This window comes from Orussus abietinus, unplaced genomic scaffold (genome assembly GCF_000612105.2).
Source record: "Orussus abietinus isolate OABI.00-Male unplaced genomic scaffold, Oabi_2.0 scaffold3, whole genome shotgun sequence".
Classification (NCBI taxonomy): Eukaryota; Metazoa; Arthropoda; class Insecta; order Hymenoptera; family Orussidae; genus Orussus; species Orussus abietinus.
This window is the reverse complement of record NW_019395984.1, coordinates 943,976-958,875: the sequence shown is the minus strand read 5'-3', so window position 1 is coordinate 958,875 and position 14,900 is coordinate 943,976. Positions and strand designations below refer to the sequence as shown.

The 14,900-nt window shown below is 43.8% G+C and overlaps 4 protein-coding genes across 6 annotated transcripts; 2 read left to right on the top strand and 2 right to left on the bottom strand.

Moving 5' to 3' along the window:
* The first annotated feature begins 98 nt into the window (after positions 1-98).
* On the top strand, positions 99-2,947 carry LOC105699106 (negative elongation factor D). Its single transcript, XM_012423845.1, has 11 exons — positions 99-277; positions 345-564; positions 673-780; positions 854-1,003; positions 1,071-1,201; positions 1,283-1,470; positions 1,544-1,796; positions 1,884-2,094; positions 2,160-2,300; positions 2,374-2,503; positions 2,578-2,947. Exons 1-11 carry the CDS (start codon positions 99-101, stop codon positions 2,610-2,612), a joined length of 1,746 nt encoding a protein of 581 aa, XP_012279268.1. The 3' UTR covers positions 2,613-2,947.
* LOC105699109 (protein stunted-like) lies at positions 2,655-3,711 on the bottom strand. 2 transcript variants are annotated; one of them, XM_012423849.2, is made up of 4 exons: positions 3,540-3,711; positions 3,188-3,318; positions 2,999-3,012; positions 2,655-2,786 (listed from the first exon to the last, which is right to left on the bottom strand). In XM_012423849.2, exons 1-3 carry the CDS (start codon positions 3,566-3,568, stop codon positions 2,999-3,001), a joined length of 174 nt encoding a protein of 57 aa, XP_012279272.1. In that variant the 5' UTR covers positions 3,569-3,711; the 3' UTR covers positions 2,655-2,786. The 2 variants fall into 2 exon arrangements, with proteins under 2 accessions (XP_012279272.1, XP_012279273.1); XM_012423850.2 differs by lacking the exon at positions 2,999-3,012 and having other exon boundaries at positions 3,540-3,709.
* A 313-nt stretch (positions 3,712-4,024) lies between these two features.
* LOC105699260 (coiled-coil domain-containing protein 102A) lies at positions 4,025-7,757 on the top strand. Of its 2 annotated transcripts, none has more exons than XM_012424123.1 (7): positions 4,025-4,372; positions 4,600-5,342; positions 5,418-5,643; positions 5,721-5,930; positions 5,997-6,271; positions 6,363-6,454; positions 6,522-7,757. In XM_012424123.1, exons 1-7 carry the CDS (start codon positions 4,262-4,264, stop codon positions 6,542-6,544), a joined length of 1,680 nt encoding a protein of 559 aa, XP_012279546.1. In that variant the 5' UTR covers positions 4,025-4,261; the 3' UTR covers positions 6,545-7,757. The 2 variants fall into 2 exon arrangements, with proteins under 2 accessions (XP_012279546.1, XP_012279545.1); XM_012424122.1 differs by having other exon boundaries at positions 6,324-6,454.
* Positions 7,758-8,102: 345 nt separating this feature from the next.
* Positions 8,103-14,678, bottom strand: LOC105699024 (elastin). Its single transcript, XM_012423722.1, has 8 exons — positions 14,558-14,678; positions 13,567-13,647; positions 13,340-13,468; positions 12,579-12,960; positions 11,697-12,137; positions 10,719-11,621; positions 10,227-10,667; positions 8,103-10,150 (listed from the first exon to the last, which is right to left on the bottom strand). The coding sequence occupies exons 1-8, from the start codon at positions 14,639-14,641 to the stop codon at positions 8,217-8,219; spliced, it is 4,395 nt and encodes a 1,464-aa protein (XP_012279145.1). The 5' UTR covers positions 14,642-14,678; the 3' UTR covers positions 8,103-8,216.
* Positions 14,679-14,900: the final 222 nt, after the last annotated feature.

The window sequence follows — 14,900 nt, the reverse complement described above, 5'->3', positions numbered from 1 at the left end:
ATGCTATATGCTGCAGAAGAATCATTAAAGCCTCCTGTAGGGACTTAACCTCAATGTTTTTCCATTTTTCAGGAATATTTCATTAACATACTTGAAAAATGGACTCTGATTACGACGAAGACCGTGGTGGCTGGGGAGATGACATGGGCAGAGGAACCGATGATTGTGGCGGAGAAGATGCTCTGGAGAATCCTCCAGAAGTGCTCAACGAGTGTCTGGATAAATTTAAGACGCCTGACTATATAATGGAGCCAGGAATTTTTACACAGTTAAAAAGGTTATTTTAAAACTGGATTTGCTCTACGAATTATGAAATGTTCTCTACAAATATCATTGGGTTTTAGATACTTCCAAGCGGGTGGAAATCCAGAACAAGTCATCGAATTGTTATCCAAAAATTATACAGCTTGTGCACAAATGGCAAACCTACTCGCCGAGTGGCTTATTCTTGCTGGTGTTAAAGTCACCGATGTTCAAGCTATGGTTGAAAATAATTTAAAAGATATGATCTTAAAGACATTCGATCCGAAGAAAGCTGACAAGATCTTCACAGAGGAAGGAGAGGTAATTAGCTTTTCAGAATTTGAACAATTGAACGTAAAATTATTGGTATAAGGTACTGTACTGAAATTCTTTAGAAGTAGTCTGAAATGACAACAATTAATGTTTTAGACACCTGCTTGGTTAACGGAAATGATTCAGCATCCCACCTGGAGATCTCTTATCTATAGATTAGCGGAGGAATATCCGGACTGCTTGATGCTGAATTTTACTATTAAAGTACTCTTTTTATCTCCATTAATATTGCTTATTAACAAGCAGGAATCAAAGCTGTAATGAAGATATTTTGTAGTTAATATCAGATGCTGGGTTTCAAGGAGAGATCACGAGCATTTCAACGGCAGCACAACAGATTGAAGTGTTCTCCAGGGTGCTGAAAACAGCAATAGCTGGTTTTCTGCAGAACACTGAAGACTGGCAATCGAGCATTCAGGAGTGTGCTGTTAGTCATGAAATTACATACAAAAGGTTAAAAACGTAGAAATTACTACTAGCATTTTCGTTTGTAGAAAATGGTGTGCCATGGACAGCACACTTACGTTTACAGTCAAGTGCTGCTGCAAATCCTTGCACAGGAACCAAGAGGTGGTTTCATGATGAAAAGATTATCGCAAGAAATTACAAAATGTGCACAACAAAAGTAGGTAGATTCAGTCAAACAGGAATGCTTTACTACGTCTAATGAAAAGTATGGGATGAAATGTAATAAGTAACATTTTAGTCGACACGACGTAACACCTATTACAATGGCATTGAATGGAGCAGCTGGCAGTCCTGCTGCATGTCAGGCTTTAGCATCTATGTTATCTCGTAATGCTCTGAATCCAGCTGATATTACTGTACTATTCAGAAATTATTCCTCTGCTGAGCCACCTCCGATTGAATTACTTCGAAATCCGCAATTTTTAGGTAAACTTTTAGTAATGATTACGGTATATATTTTATTATCGCATCGTTCAGATATCTTAAATTTTTCTTTCAGAATTACTAGTTGATGCTCTCTTCAAGCCAGGTGTGAAAGTCAACCCTGAACACAAATCAAAATACATATATCTTTTGGCATATGCTGCAAGTGTTTGTGAGGCACCGCCAAAGAAGGGAGGTGCCCGTAAGATTAATAAAGACGAACTGAAGACAACAATTCAAGCTATTGAAAAGGTTCACAATATTTGCAATATTAATAAGGGTTCAACAGAGCTTGTTGCTGAACTTAATACCCTTTATCAATCTATCAGGTAATTACAATACCTAAAATTATTTATGCAGGAACTGTTGGGAAGTATTTTCTAACGGTGAAGCATGTATAATTTCGTTATTTACAGATTTCCAGTAGTAAGCGTGGGTGTCATTCGATGGGTCCAATGTACTGTAACGGAACCTTCATACTTTAAATTATGCACTGAACACTGTCCAGTTCATTTGGCAGTACTCGATGAAGTTGTGGCATGTCATTCGCTACTCCATCCGAAAGTATTACAGCTGCTTGTTCAGTTGTTTGAAAGTAAACAAGATGAACTTGAAATTCTTGTTCAGGTGGGTTTCAACTAATGTTATGCACAATGGTGTTGGATTTCATGTAAATTTAATTTTAATTTTAGTTGGAGATGAAAAAAATGTTGATAGACAGAATGGTGAATCTTCTGAGTCGGGGATGTGTAGTACCTGTAGTATGTTACATTAAGCAATGCTGGCAACGTGGTGATACTGACGTTTCTCTGATTAGATATTTTGTGACCGAGGTAAATTTAGACCATCGTTTCATATTTATCCTTTCCGTTAATATTTTTCTTTAAGTTGGAACCTTAATTATAGGTTTTGGAAGCAATAGCTCCACCTTACACCGCGGAATTTGTTCAATTATTTCTACCAATGGTGGAAAATGAGGAAATTACAGGAACGATGCGAGGAGACAGCGATAACGATCTAGTATCCGAGTTCATTGGTAAGTTGTACTTAAGAAAAGGTTTAGAAGATTTTCTGAACAATAATACTTATAGAATATATGTATTCTTTTAGTACACTGCAAGGCCCACTGCCCGGTTGTGAGATGACGTTTTAAAAATTAAATTCCATGTGGTTTGTTCAAAGAATGCTAATTATAGCACATGAAGAGTTTTATTTCACATGGGTGGCCAGAATCACATTACAGAAATTACTTTCCTATAAATGAATATTTGTGAAGCGGATTATCCTATCCATTGTGATATCAGTGACCTAATTTGTCTCTGAAATAAAAACATCTTCATTAGTTTAATTGATCTCCTTTCATGTCTAAAACAGTGTTAGTAGTCACAAAAAAATTATAGGGTGCATGATTTGGTTATCGCTAAGGAAAAACTGATGTACATTCAAGTTAGACATTCATATCATAAACTCGTTAAAATTGTCAGTGTTTGCATTCTATTACACATTTCATCACCTTTAAAAAAAAACTTACTTATTCTTTTTCAGCTGTAACAAATTAAAATATTACATCAAATTCTTGTTTCAATGTATCAGAAGGAAAAGAAAACTGTTTGGAAAACAAATGCCTTTGTACTGGGATTTAATGAATTAAAATGTTTATGAAATATGGGCATACGATGATAAATGTTTATTACGATGTTTCGTAGTTGATAATACTTACTTGCGGGTTTCCCATCTTTCCATTGTGTGAATCTAATTGATGATTCGTCGCGTTTAAGGGCTTCTGCCCTTAAGTTACTTTTCAGAGCTTGGCGAAGAATCTTTGCAGCAATTTGAGAATAATTGATGTAACTGAAAACATGATATATCTTTAAGCTTCTTTCCAAAACATGTTATTAACGAAAATTGTTTAAACATTCATTTTACAATAAATTTTATTCAATTAAGTTACTTGACGCCGAGTTATATTACATAACCTGAGAAAAAAGTCTAACGGAATAATCTAAGGACTTAACTATTGCCATCATTTATGATTCGTTGGAAAGATATATTGACACGATGAAATTACGTACTTTAGACCTGCTTGCCTCCATGCTGACATTTTTCTGAGTTGAACTGATTTTCCGGTTACTTAATCGCTCAACAGCCCTTCCAAGTCTTTCTGCTCTGACTTTCGAACGGATCGAAGACGGGCAAAGAGGTTAGGAATAACAAGCGAGGAAGATAAGGCTCACTAGTGGGTAGATGGAGCCGAACCTAGAAGTGACTGATGGCGCCAAAATTCAAAATGGAAAACCTCCTTCATTTCAATGTTCAATTTAGAAGGTATATACCTTTATTTGTAATATTACTAGACCGGAAGTGCTGGTGATTTCGTTCTTTTATATAGCGAATATGTAATTCGGCGAATAAATCCACGTGAGATGGAAGTGCGAGAAGTGAGCGCGCTCCTCAAAAATACGTAATAAACGTCCTGATGAAAACGGAATTTTCAGGAACTTTGACGGTGAAAGGTTGTATGCTTGACTTACCCCTTTTACTGGGTGGTGTGCTGGCTGATGTTCAGCTATATTAAGCTGTATTTAGCGATAATGTATCTACCATTGTCAATTCTTGTACATAATTTTAAAATAAAGACTATCCATAAATAAATAAGTTGTATGAAGCAAGGGACGAAGGCTGCACTAGAACGAAGATAGAAAAATGCAACTGGTTATTGGATAAGTTTCTGGGATTTATTTCTTTAGTGGCATATCAAAATTGACAGGTGGACACTGGAGTTCCGCCTATTGTTATGGCACAATCAACAGCCAGTGGGACTTCTTCGAGAAGGCACATCAGGGACCACGATGTTAGTTCCTCTGCTTCACCACGCTATGTGGATAGCGAATGGGAGACCAAAGAAGTATACTCTCTTATTTTTATTTTAGGTTTTTAAGACTTTTAGGTTTTTAACAGCATTAACTTTAAGGGAGTTTATACACCCTTCGCATGAGAAATCTGAGAAACATTAAATAAATTTGAACTGTAACACATTCTTCATACTAGTGTGCTTATTTTAAAATGTACGAGATTAACCATTACTTTGTACCGAATTAATAGAATATTAAGTTGCCATGACGTTTACTTTAGGCTCTCCGTCAGAGAGAATTGGAGGAGGCAAGGGTAAGGGCTGCACAGATGGAGAAGACGATGAAGTGGTGGGCCGACTGTACAGCAAACTGGAGAGAGAAGTGGAGCAAAGTACGCAACGAAAGGAACAAAGCCAGAGAAGAAGCAAGAGTCTTGAGAACGAATCTTGAAATCGCTGTAAAAGATGCTAACACCTTCAAGCATGACTTGCAGGAATTGGAGCTTCAGAACGAACAGTTAAAGAAAGAAATGGAAAAGATTCATATGATTCTATTAAAGCATATAGGTCAATTTGATCATCAAATTATTACTATATTAGAATCGAATCCTCTATTGAGAGACGCCTTAGGTATTGATGAGCTTTTAGCTGTGTACAATAATGTACAAAGAGGGGAAAAAAAGGCACCTACTGGTCAAAAAGATTTGTTCTCCCGTACAGGTTCTCTCGATGAACCAAGTCAAAAGTCAGATGGTCATGATTCTGCTCACGACAAAGACATCGAAGAGTACGTACTGCAGGGTGCAGTGCCCAAACATGCCGTAGAATTATATAAGGAAAGCTCAGGGAATTCATCGGAGAGGGATGCCTCTAAGTCCGTATCGGATGTCAGTGTCAAGCAAGAGAAAAGTGATAAACGTCAAGCCAGTACTGATCTAGGAAACGAGGAAGCTCTCTTGCAGAAAATTTCTATGCTCCGATTGAAGCTGGACGAAGCGACGAAGACTCTTTCCCTGGAAAGAGAGTAAGAGCCTAAATTTATTCATTCGCCTTTATATGCTTTGTAACGTATCTTAACATTTACTAATACTTTAAACAGGGAAAAATCATCTCTATATCGAGGTATGGAGAAGTTGCGAGTAGAAGTAGTGCAATTGAGGGTTCAGTGCGAAGAGCTCCAAGAAAGTAAAGCAACCGTGACTAAAGAATTGATGGAGATTAAGGAACATTTCCAAAGTGAACTGAGTGCAGCCCAAGCAGATCTCATGGACGAAGCTTCTAACAGGGAAGGAATGGATCGTCGTCTTTCTGAACTCAGGACAGAAGTAAGCATTAACATAATACCAGTACTTAATAAGAACATCAGGATACAATTGTTGATCTAATTTCCCTTGCACTTCAGCTGGAAAGACTCCAAGTGGAAAACGCCGCAGAATGGGGAAAACGCGAACGCCTGGAAACTGAGAAAATCTCTCTCGAAAGAGAGAACAAGCAGCTGCGAAACGAACTGCGAGATCTTCAGGAAAGGGTAGATTCGAGACGAGCAAGACCAGTTTCGACGTCGGATACAGATTCTAGACAGTTGCAGCAAGAATTGCTAGATCGCAACAAGGTTCGTTTCCTAATGTCATCTAAAAGAGGCAGGTTTCTTGCTTCTTCTACAATCGCTTAATCGCAGGAACTTCTGGAGCTCAAACACTCCCACGCAAAGCTGAAGAAACTCCTGGCCGAGAAGACTACCGAGTTGTCTCACGCATCCCGGAGATCGGAGCAGTACGAAGCAGAAGTGAAGAGAGTCCGTTCGCGGGTGGACGAGCTGAAGAAAGAATTGTCTTCAGCCCAGGACGAAGTGGACGCGGCGACCAACAGCGTGAGGAGACTCCAAAGAGCGAACGAGGACCTGGTCGAGCAGCTCGAGTCGGCGAACATCCAGCTGGAGCATTTCAAGAACAGGTAGGGCCTTCATTTGGCTATTGTAGAACTGTAGATGAGCATTAAATTGAAGGATTCTACGAGCGAAACGTCGCTCGACCTTTATCGACAGCTCGGAGGTTTGCGCCCCTGACGTGGTAGCCGAGATCAAGGACGACAAAACTCGAGAACTCGATGTCGAAGCAGAGCAAGGTTCAAAAGAACGTAAGTGTTCCAACATACGCTGCGAAGAAACGTTGCAGAAAGTTCTCAAGAAGTTCTGATCTTGCAGATTTCGAGTCGAGACATTCATAGTGTCCGACCGTCGTAGGATCAGCAACTCTTGCCATGCCGCCGTTCTTATCAGTTAGACAGGGAACCGGATAGAAGATATTACTTTGGCGACCCTTCGTCGGCATAACGAAGATAGCATTCCTCCTCGATTTAAGCGACGAAGTGACGACTTCTTACGATGGCCCTGTAAATGTGTACAAATAGCGATTACCGAACGAGTTGTCTTCTCGGTATACTGAGAAAAGTGGATTTAAGGTGAAGCGAAACACGTCGACACTTTTCTTTGCTTTTATCCCGTTCAAATGCGAATTTCTCGACTACTAGATTGTTCTAAATTGTTCTACAATTATTCTGACACCTTCGTTTCTCATATCAGAGCCTTCAATACTTGTGTATTGATCTAAATATGACAGCTCGACGCCGTTTAGGTTCTGGTTTATACTAAGTCAAAACTTTTTTTTTGAAAATTCAAATTTTCAAAGTGTCAGGACAATTCTTAGGTGATCACGAGTCATGTGTCAAAATTTCGAACAGTTCGAACGAATGCCCTTAGAAAAAAAAGGGTCTTTTTCGAGGCGACTGATTTGAGGGGAGGTTTCACTTCACCTTAAAGTATTCCTCGTTACGAGTAGAGATGTAAGCTCGACGCGTACTGTACAAAAGAACGATCGTTGTGTTCAGCGTTCTGGCACCCTGTGCGGGGATGCATTCGATTAACGCGTTCCGTATTTCTGCACGCCGTGCACAGAGCTCGTTTAGTGTAAATAATTTATTTTTTATTGCGTCCTCTCATTGCGTTGCACTGTACATTTTTAGTTCCCTCATCCGCGCCACGTATCGCGTGCTCGTACTGCGTTTGTTTTGTACATTTGTACCTTTTTTACTGCGTTACTTGCCGAGGACGATGCTTCTCTCTCTCTCACTCTCTCTATGGTTTCCCGTACACTTTATGTGTTCACGAGACATACACGGTCTGCACTCGATGCATTTAGAATTATGATTGCGCATACTGCCCGAGCATAGCGAAAGGAGACGCGTTAAAGTTATATATTCGCCATACCTGACGACTTTAAACCTAATGTTAATTCTCGGTGTAAATGGAAGGATAAATCGAAGCAATAAGTGGCGACCACTTGTAAGTAGAACGAGACGAAGTATCCGTGACCTTGTCGCTTTTATCGCAAAAGATACATTACACTTCGCGATAGAGAAATATACAATTCGTTCAAGTGTCCGAGGTTGTATGGAGTTTCTCTCCCCGCGAGGTGATTGCGACCCTTCTTCGGTTTCGATTAAGGGGATGTGAAAGTGGCATCCAAGGAGTCAATCCTTTATGCAGTTTCTCTCCGAACAGGGTCTATCGAATCGTTTCAAACTTTACAATGTGAATACAGAGACTATAAGGAACGTCCTGACACTCATGAAATCTCATTTTTGGATACTTCATTTTAAAAATATCTGTAAACAAATTGAAAAAAAAAAAATTGAAATTTCATGAGCGTCAGGACCTTCCTTATAGCTTTCGTATTAACCTCGTAAAATTTTAAATGATTCGGTACACCTAGTTCGGAGAAAGGTTTCATAAAAAAAAAATACCCCTTTGACGTCACCTTTACTTCACCTTAACGAAATTAATTTAATGGAAAATTATACTGCAGAGGCGATGGAATACTAATATGATCGATCGAGATTATCAGCATTTCATGGGCGTTCCGTCAGGGTAGGTCGGCATTTTCGGTTTGCAGATCTTGGTGCGTCCGTTGGACCCGTAAACGACGTTACAGGAGAATGTGAAGTATCCACAAGTTGAGCTCTTCGTGTAGTACCGATGTTCATACTTCCTCGGTGCGTTTCTGCTGTCACCAACTTTGCCAGCCACGCTATTCGTAACCGTATAATAATTCTGTCTGCTAGGGGCATTCGCTTCAGGTCTGCGATACCCAACCGACGAGGACTGCGAATAAGTAGGAGCATAACTACCCCCGGAGACTCGTTGCTGATTGTAGCTCCTAAGAAGAGGCCTGGTCTCCGAAGCTGAAGACCTCCCCGAAGTGGCATTCCTCGAAGGAGCGACGACCACCGTCTGGGCTTGAGACTTGCCGTCGCCTTCGGCAAGGGTCCTTCCTCCAGAAACCGAAGTGATCCTGGCTCTAAATCCCGGAGGAACGGTGTACCCTGGAAGCGTCTGGCCAGGCTGAAGGACATCTCCTTCTCGAGGTATGTTGGAATCCTGTGTCACGCGAACATCAAATCCAGTTCCAGACCCAATACGAATAGACTGTGTCTGTGTGGTCCTATCATCGTGCTGATTTCTTATAGGATGTCCCACGGCATCCCTGGAGGTCGCTGCAGGCGACCCGTCGTAGTCTTCCTCATCATATTCATCGTCATAATCGTCATTAGTGGCGTGATCGTAAGGATCCTCAGGTCGAGATTGGGCAGTAGAAGTGGGTAAGTTTTCCATATCTTCATCTTTGACTCCACTGGTGTCCTCCATATGGGAGCCGGTCACAACAGTCTGCCTTGATTCCGACGTTTTCATGCCTTGCTTGTCTTTATTCTGACTGGTACCTGCAGATGTTTTACCTGCATCTCCCTCAGGGAAGGATGGACCATCTACTGGCGTGAACTTCTTGAACAACTCGGAGTCGGTGCTGGAAAAATTGAAGGGCCTCCTGGACGCGGCAGCACCCGAGCCAGAGCCTGCTTGGGCTGCGCCACTGTACGTGATCCCATACTGAAAGGAACCCTGAAGCTGCGACTGGGACTGGCCTCGATGGGTTCCACTTTGCGCTGAAGCTGTCCCACCTCCTCTAAACGGTCTAGACCCTTTATCTACGTTCTCTTCCTTCTTCATGTACGGCTGGAAGCCTATCTGAGCCTGGCTGGATGTGTTACCCTCGCCGTTGGCCTGCGCATCCGCCATGCCCCCCCTGGAGCTGGCCTGTACCTGGGTATTGGTTCCATGGTTCCACCCGCTGCTCTGTGCTCCGGTGGAGGTGGCCCCGGTGTCAGAGTTCAGCTGCACCTGAGTCTGACTTTTGCCATGTCCTCCAGATCCCTGGGCGTTGCTGGTGGCCCCGTCCTTGCCACCGTTCACCTGTGCCTGCGCACTCTTCTTCGAGTCGGTTGAACCCGCCTGGGCAGAGAAGGACCCGGACCCGGTGTACGTACCGGTTACCTGAGATTGCGCGGTTTCACCTGCATACATCCCCTGAGCGGATGCACTCGCTTCGGTGTCGGAGCCATGCTGCTTGACGGAGCTGGAGGCCTGGGAGTCGGAACCATCGTCGGCGACTCCGCCTGCTGACCCTGGATCTGGGTAAACGCTGGTACCCCCGGGTATACCTTGAGGGGGTTGATAGTACTGTGCGGGAATGACTCCTGTACCTGTTGGAGGTATTCCTCCAGGGTAGTGCACACCGGTTGTTGGACCAGGGTACTGGGAAATACCTGTGCTGGTACCTGGTGGGTTGATACCTCCTGGGTATTGAGAGACACCTGTGCTGGTACCTGGTGGACTGATACCTCCTGGGTATTGAGAGACACCTGTGCTGGTACCTGGTGGACTGATACCTCCTGGGTATTGAGAGACACCTGTGCTGGTACCTGGTGGACTGATACCTCCTGTATTGAGAGACACCTGTGCTGGTACCTGGTGGACTGATACCTCCTGGATATTGAGAGACACCTGTGCTGGTACCTGGTGGACTAACACCTCCTGGGTACTGAGAGACACCTGTGCTGACACCTAGTGGACCGATACCTCCTGGGTACTGAGAAACACCTGTGCCGGTACCTGGTGGACTGATACCTCCTGGGTACTGGGACACACCTGTACTGGTTCCTGGTGGGCTGATACCTCCAGGGTACTGGGAAACACCTGTACTAGTCCCTGGTGGGCTGATACCTCCAGGGTACTGTAGGGTCCCGATCGCTCCTCCTGTTCCAGGAACGGTGGCTGGAACTGTTCCTCCCGTTTGCACATTTACAGGTTGCTGTCCTGAGGGATACTGGCCAACAGGACTCACTGGGTACTGCATCGTTCCCGGAGTCAGGATAGCTCCCGGGAATGGCTGCACTCCCGGAACAAGTGCGGGGTATCCAGGTCCTTGAGGAACGCCCACAAGGTTGGGTTGCATACCTGTGGGATATACAACGTTTCCGACTGGATATTGAATACCTTGTCCAGTACCTGGCGGCGCAATTGGATAAACAACTCCACCTGGACCACCGGGACCCCCTTGTTGTATAGTCCCGGGTCCTCTGTGATATTCCGGGTACACCATCATTGCCGGCTGCGTCACAGTTGTACTTGTTCCACCGGGCACGATGGTATCTGTGCCTCCAGGATACGTAATGGGTCCTGCAGGATATCCTGGGAGTCCGGGAGAAGGGAATACAGGCTGTTGTCTTCCTTGTTGAACTCCTCCGGGATAAGTTCCAAGACCTTCTAGAGGTACAACACCTCCAGGCGTCTGATTGGGCAGTTGTCCAGGAACGACGCCACCTGTAACTCCTCCTGGTTGCAGGACATTCTGCCTGATTCCTCCAGGACCGACTACGGTTCCTCCACCACCCCCTCCACCTCCACCGCCACCTCCTCCGCCTCCTCCTCCGGATCCCGCAGGATATAGCTGCTGCCCTCCAACAGGACCTTGTAAACCTCCACTAGGATACACTCCTCCCTGGGTTCCTCCGGGATAAATCGTTCCTCCTGTTCCTGTGACAACTTGCCCGGGATAAGTAACCACTCCTCCAGGATACTGTCCTGGAAATCCAGGAACGATCCCACTTTGTTGGGGAAACTGTCCACCTATTCCTGGACCTACGCCCAAATTTCCTGGAGTAGGTTGTGCACCTGTTCCTGGGAACACACTACCTTGAGGAAACTGCACTCCAGTTCCTGGTGCCACACCTTGTTGAGGATACTGAATTCCTTGTATCCTTTGATATCCTTGTCTTTCTTGCTGAGGGTACTGCGTACCGGTGGATGTTACAGGTACGAGCCCACCTTGCTGAGGAAACTGAACTCCTGTTCCAGACACAACTCCACCCTGTTGAAGAGGTGCTCCTCCGGGTCCTGGCACGACACCGCCTGGAAATATCCCATGCCAGCCAGTTACTAATCCAGGATAAGTCCAAGGAACTTGTCCTGTTACAACTGCTGTACCTGAGCCGCTGGGATATTGAACCTGGCCAGGACCAACCGTTCCAGGACCTCCAGGAATTGTTGTGATCGTTTTCCCTCCACCTGGGTAGACTTGTCCTCCATTTGGGTAGACTATACTTCCAGGTGGGCCAGGTGCAGGAGCCCTTGGAGGACCACTTCCAGTACCTTGAACTCCACCGGGAATTATAGATCCTGGGTACACGTTTGGGGTCTGGATACCTCCAGGATAAGTTACATCCCCAGGACGACCAGGAAAGGTACCAGGTCCTCCACCTTGAAGAATACCTCCTTCGGGACCCCTTTGACCATTGGTCTTCAGTCGTCCTCCAGCTTGTAGATTTAATGGTTCACCTGTCCCGAATCCTGGGTGTCCTGGACATCCTTCACAGCCCTCTCCTCCACTGGACATGCTCTGAGCCTGGCCCATCCCGTTGGATCCACCTGTACATCAATAAAATTAGACGGCATCCTGTCGAAGCCTTTACAAGTTCTTTATAACAATCCTTAATTAATCTTTCAAGTAGGTTGTAAAATGCATTTTAAGCAGAATGAGTTTAAAAGAGAATTAATATGTATAAGAGATATTCCTTTATGCTGTTGTATTTAATTTTTCACGTAGAATTTATGATAAAATGAAGTTTAAAACGTTTCAAAATGGCGGACTTATGACGGCTGGAGATTTCTGATTTTTGTTTTATTTTCACTGTATACATTAATCCAGGTGAACGGTAAGATTGACACAAAGCGTTAAGGTGGCATGTTTATTAGCGGCCCTTTTTTTATTATGACGAATCCCTACCGCTTCGAATATCGTATAAAATCGTATAAAATCGTCCGTTGAAAAATTCATCAAACAAGGGGTTAACAATTAAAGCAACTTACTAACGACCGCGTGCGAGGACCTCTGCGTGGCTTCCGCTTCCGCTTTGCCTTCCTTTTGGCTTTCGTTCCCAAAATTCAGATACTGCGACTGAGTCTGGCCCTTAAATCGTCCTGCGTAAGGGACCTGACGTCGAGACCGACTTATGAACCTTCTATTCAATTTATCCTGATTTTCCAGGATAATTTGCCTTTTAGCACGAGCTCGCAGCGGAGTCAAAACAATGTCGGCTACTCTCCTCTGGACGATGTCGTTCTCGTCCTTAGGGACCTCATCCTGAAAGGGATCTTCAGGAGATCCTGGAGAAGGTCTCTCATCTCTCAGCAGGCTGATAACCAACCCTTTGCAAAACTCCACGACCCGTCCACCGGCGATTCTCCAGGTCTTTTGTAAAAATTAATAAACATTTTCCACCCGTCCTTAAGGTGTTGTGAAAGTGGCCTCAAAGAGGTTTACGTTCTTTCCTCCGAATTGGGTGTACCGAATCGTTTCAAACTTTCGAATATGAATATAGAGGCTATAAGGAAGGTCCTGACACTCATGAAATTCCATGTTTTATAAACAATTTTGAAAGTATCTATAAACAAATTTAAAAAAAAAATTGAAATTTTGTGGGCGTCAGGACCTTTCATATAACCTCCATGTTCATGTTCCAAAGTTAGAGACGATTCGGTATACCCAGTTCGTAGAAATGTTTCATGAAGGGTTGTCCTTTCGGATGCTACTTTCACATCTTAATAACTGATAATTGTTGTCTACTTACTTCCAGATCGGTCAACTTGTCATCCCATACGTAAAGTGTCCTGTGGACAGGTTTGCGATTTTCTTGGCGGTCCTGCACTCGCTCCAGATAGCAGAAGCCCCGGTCTACATCTTTGTGGGCGATGAAGTTCTGAGAAGGATATATTACTAGATTACAATGAATAACTGCATCCATTTGTGCAATTATTCATCAATCTTGGGATTAATAATTAGGTAAAATTCTGGTACCGTCTCGGGGTCCCTGAATGTCCTTCCTTGGTTCGCAGCATCTCTTAAGACCTCAATGGACCGATCGAATCTCGTTTTCACCTGTCAGGGGAGGGGATTGTTAATGAATTTCTATTGTTGGAAACTAGGAATACGTCCGTGCAGATTCTCGCGACCCACAATTGCGGTGCAAAGGGGACACATCGGAAATAGGCAAACTAGGTCCCTATCGTCTCATTATCTGGTGAACTCTGATCTCCAAATCTTTCGATTGCGGCTGAGCTGGCAATGTCCTGAATGGGCTCGTATTTTTGCGTACCGATAGTTTCATTCGCGTAAAAGTTGTTAACCCCATCCGCAATTGTTAAACGATGTCGGGGAATTTGAAAAAGAATTATATCTGAAGAGAGAGGAAAATTCTCATCCGGATTATCAGTGCTGCTACTTGTGGATTCGTGACAAGGGGCATTCGAGAATCGATACCAAGATTCTCGGTAAATTAAGGAAATTGATCCCGAAACGGAATAAAAATTCTGCACGCTATGAACAATTTCTTTTTTTTCAATCCTACTGTATAGACAAAAAATTGGGCACGAGCAACAAATTCTTTTGTGTTCTTCAAAAGCTGTTAACAAAAAGGGGAAAATCGTTAGCATGCCTGGTACTAAATTAAGGAAATTAATCCTCTTAAGGAATAAATATTCCAAAGGTGATGCAAAACCTGTTAATAATTCATTTGCGTGGTTGAACAATTGTCTAAAGAAACTTAAAAATCCCGATCGATGTCACGATCACTAACGCAAATTGCGAATCGGTGACAAGAGAAGCCAACGAATTAGCGACGTTATCATTAATGTCGATATCCCACAGAAAAATAAAAATTCCGCTGAAGGAATTTCGGAATATTTAACCGGGTGGTCAGATATGATTCCACCACTTTTCTCGGAGTAACGGAGAAAATGCGAGGAGAAAAACCGATAAAAAAAGGGGACGAAGTCAGGTAGGAACTTACGTGGTATCTCGCGTGGACGATGCCGAAGAGGAGGACGAAGACCGTAAGAGCGACCCTGAGACTCGGAAGTTGTGGGAGCGACATGTCGAGAGTTTCTCAGGGTCCTAGCCTGCTTCTTCAGCGAATCCGAGAGGACTACTCGGCCAGTCTACGTCTTCGGCTCGTTCTGTCTCGGATAGCACGGCATGACTCTGACGAAGAGCCAAGAGAGGGAGTGTGAAAAACGATAGGAGAGATCTGCGAATCAAGAAGAAGGCCACGAAGAATGCCGCGAACGGAAGGCCCCACTCTCTTCGGCATCGATCTCCAACGATGATTTTTTCCAAGACTGAAGGGGGTAATC

What these genes read in the sequence shown, in the direction of transcription:
- LOC105699106 (XM_012423845.1), top strand. Translation starts at nt 99, where the DNA reads ATGGACTCTGATTACGACGAAGACCGTGGTGGCTGGGGAGATGACATG. An exon ending in TCTTCACAGAGGAAGGAGAG is followed by an intron (nt 565 to 672) that starts GTAATTAGCTTT and finishes TTAATGTTTTAG; the next exon opens with ACACCTGCTTGGTTAACGGA. An exon ending in TCTAGTATCCGAGTTCATTG is followed by an intron (nt 2,504 to 2,577) that starts GTAAGTTGTACT and finishes GTATTCTTTTAG; the next exon opens with TACACTGCAAGGCCCACTGC.
- LOC105699109 (XM_012423849.2), bottom strand. Translation starts at nt 3,568, where the DNA reads ATGTCAGCATGGAGGCAAGCAGGTCTAAA. An exon ending in TGGAGGCAAGCAGGTCTAAA is followed by an intron (nt 3,319 to 3,539) that starts GTACGTAATTTC and finishes TCATGTTTTCAG; the next exon opens with TTACATCAATTATTCTCAAA.
- LOC105699260 (XM_012424122.1), top strand. Translation starts at nt 4,262, where the DNA reads ATGGCACAATCAACAGCCAGTGGGACTTCTTCGAGAAGGCACATCAGG. An exon ending in GCGAATGGGAGACCAAAGAA is followed by an intron (nt 4,373 to 4,599) that starts GTATACTCTCTT and finishes CGTTTACTTTAG; the next exon opens with GCTCTCCGTCAGAGAGAATT. An exon ending in CTGGAGCATTTCAAGAACAG is followed by an intron (nt 6,272 to 6,323) that starts GTAGGGCCTTCA and finishes ATTAAATTGAAG; the next exon opens with GATTCTACGAGCGAAACGTC.
- LOC105699024 (XM_012423722.1), bottom strand. Translation starts at nt 14,641, where the DNA reads ATGTCGCTCCCACAACTTCCGAGTCTCAGGGTCGCTCTTACGGTCTTC. An exon ending in ACAAGTTGACCGATCTGGAA is followed by an intron (nt 12,961 to 13,339) that starts GTAAGTAGACAA and finishes TTTTTACAAAAG; the next exon opens with ACCTGGAGAATCGCCGGTGG. An exon ending in TTATCCAATTGCGCCGCCAG is followed by an intron (nt 10,668 to 10,718) that starts GTACTGGACAAG and finishes TATATCCCACAG; the next exon opens with GTATGCAACCCAACCTTGTG.